Source organism: Pelophylax lessonae, assembly GCF_965119305.1.
Source record: "Pelophylax lessonae genome assembly, chromosome: 10".
Lineage (NCBI taxonomy): Eukaryota > Metazoa > Chordata > Amphibia > Anura > Ranidae > Pelophylax > Pelophylax lessonae.
In genome coordinates this window covers 18,910,094-18,920,138 of record NC_138777.1, presented here as the reverse complement: position 1 = coordinate 18,920,138, position 10,045 = coordinate 18,910,094, and the positions used below count along the sequence as shown (strand labels likewise).

The 10,045-nt window shown below is 47.7% G+C and overlaps 1 protein-coding gene across 1 annotated transcript in view; it reads left to right on the top strand.

Moving 5' to 3' along the window:
• Window positions 1-7,843, top strand: part of PTPN5 (protein tyrosine phosphatase non-receptor type 5) — a 147,774-nt gene extending 139,931 nt beyond the window's left edge. The window contains exon 13 of the mRNA XM_082269989.1: window positions 7,727-7,843. Within this exon, the coding sequence (XP_082126115.1) occupies window positions 7,727-7,820 (94 nt within the window). The 3' untranslated portion in view covers window positions 7,821-7,843. The remainder of the gene's footprint in view (window positions 1-7,726) is intronic.
• Window positions 7,844-10,045: the final 2,202 nt, after the last annotated feature.

Sequence of the window (10,045 nt, the reverse complement as noted above, 5' to 3'; positions counted from 1 at the left end):
GGATTGGTCTGGCCACTCCATAATGTTAATCTTGTTGGTCTGATACCAATATGCTGCTTGCTTACTGGTGTGTTTGGGGTCATTGTCTTGTTGAAACACCCATTCCAAGGGCATTTCCTCTTCGACATACAGTCAGGTCCATAAATATTGGGACATCGAAACAATTCTAATCTTTTTGGCTCTATACACCACCACAATAGATTTGAAATGAAACAAACAAGATGTCCTTTAACTGCAGACTTTCAGCTTTAATTTGAGGGTATTTACATCCAAATCAGGGGAACGGTGTAGGAATTACAACAGTTTGAATATGTGCCTCCCACTTTTTAAGGGACCAAAAGTAATGGGACAGATTAACAATCATGAACCAAACTTTCACTTTTTAATACTTGGTTGCAAATCCTTTGCAGTCAATTACAGCCTGAAGTCTGGAACGCATAGACATCACCAGACGCTGGGTTTCATCCCTGGTGATGCTCTGCCAGGCCTCTACTGCAACTGTCTTCAGTTCCTGCTTGTTCTTGGGGCATTTTCCCTTCAGTTTTGTCTTCAGCAAGTGAAATGCATGCTCAATCGGATTCAGGTCAGGTGATTGACTTGGCCATTGTATAACATTCCACTTCTTTCCCTTAAAAAAACTCTTTGGTTGCTTTCGCAGCTTCGGGTCATTGTCCATCTGCACTGTGAAGCGCCGTCCAATGAGTTCTGAAGCTTTTGGCTGAATATGAGCAGATAATATTGCCCAAAATACTTCAGAATTCATCCTGCTGCTTTTGTCAGCAGTCACATCATCAATAAATACAAGAGAACCAGTTCCATTGGCAGCCATACATGCCCACGCCATGACACTACCACCACCATGCTTCACTGATGAGGTCAGTGGCGTACCTAGAGCATTTGGCACCCGGGGCGGATCCTATATCTGGCACCCCCCCAACTTTAAAATGTAAAAACACCCACAAAAAAATTGTAATGTGTTCAAGAATATATTTTTTGCACAAATTTCACAGCCCCCCATCACAGTGCCCCTTTAAGTTTGAGTAATAGATTGGAGACTTGCTAAAGGAGATATTCAGAGACTGCAGACATGATACAGGAGATGGTCAGAGACTACAGACATGATACAGGAGATGGTCAGAGACTAAGGGCATGATACAGGAGATGGTCAGAGACTGAAGACATGATACAGGAGATGGTCAGAGACTGAAGACATGATACAGGAGATGGTCAGAGACTGAAGACATGATACAGGAGATGGTCAGAGACTACAGATTTGATACAAGAGATGGTCAGAGACTGAGGACATGATACAGTAGATGGTCAGAGACTGCAGACATGATACAGTAGATGGTCAGAGACTGCAGACGTGATACAAGTGATGGTCAGAGACTGCAGACATGACACAGTAGATGGTCAGAGACTGCAGACATGATACAGTAGATGGTCAGAGACTGCAGACATGATACAGTAGATGGTCAGAGACTGCAGACATGATACAGGAGATGCTCAGAAACTGCAGACATGATACAGTAGATGGTCAGAGACTGCAGACATGATACAGTAGATGGTCAGAGACTGCAGACGTGATACAGGAGATGGTCAGAGACTGCAGACATTAGTACAGTAGATGGTCAGAGACTGCAGACATGATACAGTAGATGGTCAGAGACTGCAGACATGATACAGGAGATGCTCAGAGACTGCAGACATGATACAGTAGATGGTCAGAGACTGAGGACATGATACAGTAGATGGTCAGAGACTGCAGACGTGATACAGGGGATGGTCAGAGACTGCAGACATGATACAGAAGACTGCCAGAGACTGCAGACATGATACAGGAGATGGTCAGAGACTGCAGACATGATACAGAAGATGGCCAAAGACTGAAGACATGATACAGGAGAAGGTCAGAGACTACAGACATGATACAGGAGATGGTCAGAGACTGCAGACATGATACAGGAGATGGTCAGAGACTGCAGACATGATACAGGAGATGGTCAGAGACTGCAGACATGATACAGGAGATGGTCAGAGACTGCAGACATGATACAGGAGATGGTCAGAGACTGCAGACATGATACAGTAGATGGTCATAGACTGAGGACATGATACAGTAGATGGTCAGACACTGCAGACATGATACAGTAGATGGTCAGAGACTACAGACATGATACAGTAGATGGTCAGAGACTACAGACATGATACAGTAGATGCTCAGAGGCTGAGGACATGATAGAAGATAGAAGAGCACTAGGGGGGCCGGAGAGCACAGACGAAGCAGAGAGCACTGGAGGAGTTGAAGGGCACGGTGGGGGGGGGGGGCTGTAGAGAATTAATAGGGGGTTTGGAAAGCATTGTAGGGGGGTTGGAAGGTGCAGGGGGTGGAGAGCACTGGGGGGGACAGGGAGCACTTGGGGGGCGAGCAGGGAAAACCATGGGGGTGGAGAGCACGGGGGGGGGCAGGGAGCACTTGGGGGGGTGGGCAGGGAAAATCAGGGGGGTGGAGAGCACTGGGGGGACAGGGAGAACTTGGGGGGAGGGGGTGGGCAGGGAAAATCAGGGGGGTGGGGAGCACTGGGGGGGACAGGGAGCACTTGGGGGGCGGGCAGGGAAAACCAGGGGGTGGAGAGCACTGGGGGGGACAGGGAGCACTTGGGGGGCGGCAGGGAAAACCAGGGGGGTGGAGAGCACTGCGGGGACAGGGAGCACTTGGGGGGTGGGCAGGGAAAACCAGGGGGGTGGAGAGCACTGGGGGGGACAGGGAGCACTTGGGGGGTGGGCAGGGAAAACCAGGGGGGTGGAGAGCACTGCGGGGACAGGGAGCACTTGGGGGGTGGGCAGGGAAAACCAGGGGGGTGGAGAGCACTGCGGGGGACAGGGAGCACTTGGGGGGTGGGCAGGGAAAACCAGGGGGGTGGAGAGCACTGGGGGGGGACAGGGAGCACTTGGGGGGCGGGCAGGGAAAACCAGGGGGGTGGAGAGCACTGCGGGGGACAGGGAGCACTTGGGGGGAGGGCAGGGAAAACCAGGGGGGTGGAGAGCACGGGGGGGACAGGGAGCACTTGGGGGGCGGGCAGGGAAAACCAGGGGGGTGGAGAGCACTGGGGGGGGACAGGGAGCACTTGGGGGGGTGGGCAGGGAAAACCAGGGGGGTGGAGAGCACTGCGGGGGACAGGGAGCACTTGGGGGGTGGGCAGGGAAAATCAGGGGGGTGGAGAGCACGGGGGAAAAGGGAGCACTTGGGCGGCGGGAGAAAGCACTGTGGGGAGCTGAAGAGCATGGGGGGGGGGGCTAAAGAAAAGGGGGGGTCAGCAAAAGAACTTGTATTGGAGGGGGATGGGGCAGCTGCATATAGAGGAATTGATCTTTCCCTATTCTTCCTGCAGGAGGGAGAGGAGGAGAATCAGTTATTCAGCAGCTGCAGAAAGAATAGGGAAAGATGAATTCCTCTATATGCAGCTTCCCCATCCCCCTCCGATCCAGCACACACACTTGGGCAATGGGCACTCACCTTCTTCCCACTGAGGCTCCGCCCCTTCTTCCCACCGAGGCTCCGCCCCCTTATTCCCGCCGCGGCTCCGCCCCCTTATTCCCGCCGCGGCTCCGCCCCCCCCGCTAGCAGCACGGACTGAAGAAGCTGCCACTGCAGCTGCCTTCACACTGCCAGATCTGTCTGAACACACTGGCAGGACACCGGCTGACACCCCCCAGAGCGTGGCACCCGGGGCGGGCCGCACCCCCGCCCCCCCCCCATTGGTACGCCACTGGATGAGGTGGTATGCTTTGGATCATGAGCAGTTCCTTTCCTTCTCCACACTCTTCTCTTCCCATCATTCTGGTACAAGTTGATCTTGGTCTCTTGCCGTTAGCTTGGCTTCACATAGTCGTCTTCTAATTTTTACAATACTCACAGGTAACTTTACACCTTCTTTCATCACCCTGGAGCTGATCATTGGCCGAGTCTTTGCCATTTTGGCTACTCTTCAATCCATTCGAATGGTAGTTTTCCATTTTCTTCCACACCTTTCTGGTTTTGGTTGCCAATTTAAAGCATTTGAGATAATTTTAGCTTAGCAGCCTATCATTAACTGCACTTCTTTATATGTTTTCCCCTCGCCAATCAACTTTTTAACCAAAGTACGCTGCTCCTCTGACCATTGTCTAGAACGACACATTTTACTCAGATTTCTCAGAGAGAAATACATTATACCCAGCATGTACAACATTTGCTGTCTTTGTCCTTAAAAAAGGGCCACCTGTTTGACACCTGTTTTTTCACAGACTGAATGACCTCACTAATTGAACTCCACACTGCTATGATTTTGATTACACCCCTTTTAATTAATGATTCAGTTACACAGAATCAGCACAAGCATGCATGTCATTAATGTTGGGTCTGTTGGTTTTCTATTACTTTACTACAGAGGAGGACTGGCCCAGGGGGCAGGAGGGCAATTGCCCCCCGGGCCTTTCTAAAGCCCCGTAAAAAGGCTGCACTGCTTCTGCCACAGACATGCCTAAAGGATTCCTGGTGAAGAGAAGTAAAAAGTTCCTTCCGCTGACCTACTGAGTGCGGGATGAAGACAAGGAAAAAGTGCAGGACCCCCCCAGCATGGATGGCGTAAACTAGGGCTGCGCATCTTCACTTACCTCACGATTCGATGCGATTACGATTATTAGGGTCGCGATTCGATACGATTCGATTCCGCGATGCATCACGATGAATCACGATTACTGCCCAATGCCCATGCCCAGCCCACTGCCCAATGGTTTTCAAAACTTTATCAAAAAAAACAAACAATCAAGCAGTCACAAATAAAAGAATCCTTTTTATTTTCATTTGCTTCAAAGGACACTTTCCTGGACCCTGTCATGGCCTGCAAGCCCTGCATACTTTAGTGCACTTGCACTGCAAACATATAGGAAGGTCTGAAAATGCAAACAGCATAGCAGAGACAGACAACAACACTAGTATTTTACTAGAAGTAACAGTAAAATTAGTAAAAAACCGTAGTAGTGCAGTTTACTGCTTCATAAAAGAAAATATTAATATAAGCCAGGCCTACCACCATTTAAAGTACAACTAAAGGCAAAACTTTTTGGATTATGGATAAAGTTTGGCCTATAGTTGTACTTTAAGGCAAGCCAAGATAGAAGAAGCCAGCCAGCCAAGCTAATATTCTTGTGAAAATGGTCATCATAAATTCCCACAAAACATTATATATAAATCCTTTTATGTGCATATGCATTGCAATAAATTCCAGGTGTGCCATAACCTGTCCTCTACAAAACAGAGCACTTCCTGACTAGTAGCAAACATCAAGGGGGAACCTGGCAATAGTGGACTGCTGCATAACTTCCATGTTCACCGTGATGTTTGTTTCCCTCTGCAACTGCCAGTCAACTCAAGTGAGTTGATGGATTGGCTGCTAGAGGGGAGTTACAAATATAAGCTTTAAGCTTATCAATTCACTTATGTCACTTTTATGTCACTTACTTTACAGAAAACGTTACCCACAGCACTGACAAACACTGAGAGTAAGTCCCCCCCCTTGCCCAGACCCCCACACTGACAGAGACCTGGATGTCCCCCACACCTTCCCCAATCCCCCACAGCACTGACAAACACTGAGTGAGTCCCCCACTTGCCCAGACCCCCATAGCTGACTGACACTGACAGAGACCCCCACAGGCCCCCACTGACACTGACTGACCCCCCTGGCTGCCAGTCTGCCACAGCAGAACAGTACCTCCGGGCCCCGACCGACCGTCCCCTGTCCCAGGCCCCCCCCCATCACAGACATCCCCCAGAGATACAGACGAGAGACCCCCATGAATGATTACACAATTTATTCGGACATACCTGCTGTGTAACTGTGTGGGTTGTTGTGCACTGCATTGCAGAGGAGGACAGGTGCTGTGCTGCTCTCTGGGCTCTGTGGCGGGCGGCTGGCGTCACTGGCAGTGGCGTGGCGGCTGGGCCTCCAGGGCCTGTCGGCTACGGTGAGGTGAGGCTGGCGGTGCTGGCTGGCTGCGATGGGGACGCACTTGGGGCTCCTCACTCCTGTGTGTGGACTCACTGGACTGGCGGCTTCTGGCTTGGATGGCTGGCTGGCTTCTGCAAGGCCGCAGGTGGGACGCCGATACACGCGGGGGATGTCTTGCTGCGCCTCTGCCCAGGTCAAAGAGACGGAAGGGGAGGGGCGGAGCCTTTTTATTAAGCTCCCGCCACTAACCCACCAATCAGCTGCCGATCTTGCGATTTTTTTTTTCCCTTGCGCGATAGGGCGTGGCCGCGGCTGATGACGTCACTTCGTATAATCGATTATGCCGGCAGCCCGCATCGATGCAGAATCGCGAAGGGTCGAATCGCGATGCATCGATCTTTCGATTATATTCCCCAGCCCTAGCGTAAACTGTGTCTGAGCAGAGGCCAGTTCCATGCATCACTGGTGACTCTCCTCCCCCAGCCAGCCCTGACCGAGTTGTCCCAGCTCCCCCCAACTGCCCCCTGCTGGCCAGGTGGGGAACCTGGACTTGATCAGTATGCACCTGGGCATCAGTAATGCGAAAGCAAGCTACTCTCTGGGGGGGAAACCTCTGGGTGAGTCTAGGATGGAAAAGGACCTGGGGGTACTGGTAGACAAGAGGCTTGGCAGTGGCTTGCAATGCCAAGCCGCTGCAAGCAAAGCCAACAGAATACTGGGATGTATAAAAAAGGGGATTCACTCCAGAAATAAAGAGATTATTCTCCCACTCTACAAGACTCTGGTCCGGCCACATCTGGAGTATGCTGTCCAGTTCTGGGCACCGGTCCTCAGGAAGGATGTGCTGGAACTGGAGAGAGTCCAGAGAAGGGCAACAAAAATAATTAGGGGAATGGAGGGCATCGGCTATGAGGAAAGACTACAAGCACTGAACTTATTCTCTCTGGAGAAGAGACGATTGAAGGGGTATTTGATAACGATGTACAAATACTGTACTGGCGAACCCTAGCATAAGGAACAAACTATTCAGAGAAAGGAAATACAATAAGACACGGGGCCACTCACTAAAACTTGAGGAAAACGGTTTAAGCTAAAAATACGTAAGAGGTTCTTTACTGTCAGAGCAGTGGGGATGTGGAATTCTCTTCTACAAGCAGTCGTATCAGAAGGGAGCATTGGTAGTTTAAAAAAACTATTAGATGGGCACCTTAGAGACCACAACATACAGGGGTATACGATGTACGGCTAACAGCAAACACACACACATCATAGGTTGAACTGGATGGACTGATGTCTGTAACTGTGTAACTATGAGTACCTGGAGCGGAGCTTCAGCCTGGAATGGGGATCAGGAGGAGGCCAGGAAGAGAGAGAGTGGGAGAGGGGCCGAGTTGCTGCACCGTGGGCCTCTGGTTTGTGCTTGCCCCCTTTTACCAGTCAGCCCCTGCACCTACTAGTAAATGGTTTGCTATGTAGAAATATAATTTAGACCAAAAACAGTGATTGATCTGGTTAGTGATGTTGAACTGCTATTATTTTGAACACAACTGTATACATAGTCATGCATACATTGGTCATACAATATACATACATTGGTCCAAGCTGGTAAAAATATAACATACCTGGATATCTTCTTTAAACATTTGTTAGATAGAATTCCCTGAATACTACATGAAATATGGGACATGTGCAGCAGTTTTACTTATCTGTTACCTATTTGTTTTCCTTTCTAGGGGAGGAATGATTCAAACCAGCGAACAGTATCAGTTTGTCCACCATGTCCTGAGCTTGTTTGTCAAACAAAACTGCTGCACCGTAGAGGAATAGGCCCGGACCTTCCACGTGACCCAAAACTTCAAATGCGTCCAGTGTAGCTAAACAACGAACGGTAACTCTACGGCCTAAACAGAGACTTTTTTGTGTTTCTATTTTTTAAGGGCAGGTCCGAAAGACCATCTTTATCTCACCAACGTCAATGTTTAGGACCCGACACACGCCTTCAAGTTTCAACGTTATTTCATGACATGGGACATTAGCTCACCAAAAAAACTATTTCTACTGTAAATAGAGAATCAGATCAGTTTGTAACAAGACTCTATAGAGAAGGAAAAAAATCAAAAAAAAAAAAAAACATTTGTGCTTTTAAGTTTACTATTTTTCTGGGAGTAAGAAAAAAAAAAAGAATAATTATAACTTGCTTTTGTCTGCAGTGTTGAACTTTCCAACATCGAGCAGTCACGTAATGTCTTTATGCCGATAAAGTACTTTTTTGCCTTTTTCTGAACCGTTTTTACATTTTTAACTACCGAATACTGTGTCACATGATTCACCAACAATTCAAACCTCCGTATCAAGAGTTTAGTTGTCTCATGCGGCTTTGCGCTTATTACCTCATCTTGTGAAAGACGGATAATGTTTTGGTGAGGGTCCTTTTAGGGACTTACGCCCTTAATCCCCCCAAATGTTGGAGGTTTGTGTTTATAAAACAAAAAAAAAATGAAAAATTACAAAAAAAAACTATATAAATATTCTATACTACATGTTGTTTACAAAACATATGAGCTTGTGAAAAACTTTCGGTTGAGGCGTGACAGACAAATGTGGTCCATGAAATGGCATTAGTCTTCGTCAGGGATTTTAACTTACTATGTATACTCTATGGCCAAAGGTATGTGGTCCTCTCTCCAAATTATTGGGTTCAGGTATCTCCAGTGAAGGGTACGATTAATGCTACAGCATACAAAGACATAATAGACAATTGTGCCCTTCCTTGTGGACAGTTTTGGGGAAATTCTTTTTCTGTTCCAACATGACTGTGCCCTCATGCACAAAGTTCCATAAAGACATGGTTTGACCAGTTTGGTGTGGAGTAATGGAACTGACCTACACAAAGCCCTGACCTCAACATTACTGAACACCAAGTGTGAGCCAGGTCTTCTTTCCAACATCAGTACCTGATCTAACAAATGCTCCTTTGGTTTATTGAGCAGAAATTCCCAAAGACATACTCCAAAATCTTGTGGAAAGCCTTCCCAGAAGGGTAGAGGCTGGTATAGCAGTAACGAGGAGATAGCCGTAACGAGGAACTCATTATTCACGCCCATGATTTTGGAATACGATGTCCAACAAGCTCATCAAGTTCATAAAGCAATGATGGTCTGGTGTCCATGCTTGGCTGTATAGTGTACATTTATAAGCTTAGGCAAAGAGACGCACAAAATTTTAGTAGCCAACATTAACAATTCCAATACTTACCAGTTTCTACTTTGGCGGGGTAGGTTCCATTTTGCCAACACTAACTGGGACTTCCTAAAGTGGGTGTGTTTTGTGCCAATAATGGCAAGTTGAGGTTGTGCCTTCAACATCCCAAATGTTTGCCGTAAATATTTTGCATAGCCAACTAAAGGCAAGTTGGGGTTGTGCCTTCAACATCCCAAATGTTTGCCGTAAGCAAAGCAAGGAGTTCCCGGACTTATGAAAACACATTGGCACAGGCCTTCATGCTATGATGGACTCAAGGAAGATTCTTAGGTATTGTTTGTTTGATCAGATGGGCCTTTATGAAGGATCTGCACAGTGTTTTGATGTCTTAGGGAGTCTCAGTAGAACTTGGTTGGGCTATGGACAAATATTTACATATTCTTAACAAGCAGTAAATAGGCTTTAAAAGAATTCCTCACTGACCTCTGTCAATATAGCCACTGTGAAGCAATTTATTCCTAAATTTCACAGTGGAAAGAAAATGAAACAAGGGCTCAGCACTCTGTTTCCCCCCCTCTTCCTGTGAACTTGTTATAAACTATTAAAAAAAGACGAGAAACCAGTGGGTGGTAGTGTGGGCACTCGTATCAACTAACAATAAGAAAGTACCAAGTCCAATGCTGATCAAATTATATATACCTGTGAACCTGAACTGTGTTTACAATAGGGATTAGAAGACTGGGAGGGGGAGAACTAAACTACATTGTGAAAACGAAAGTAAAATTGAGAAGCTCCAGATGCAAAACTTTGAGGATGAATTACTTCAGAGTGACTGTAGCTACAGAGGTCAG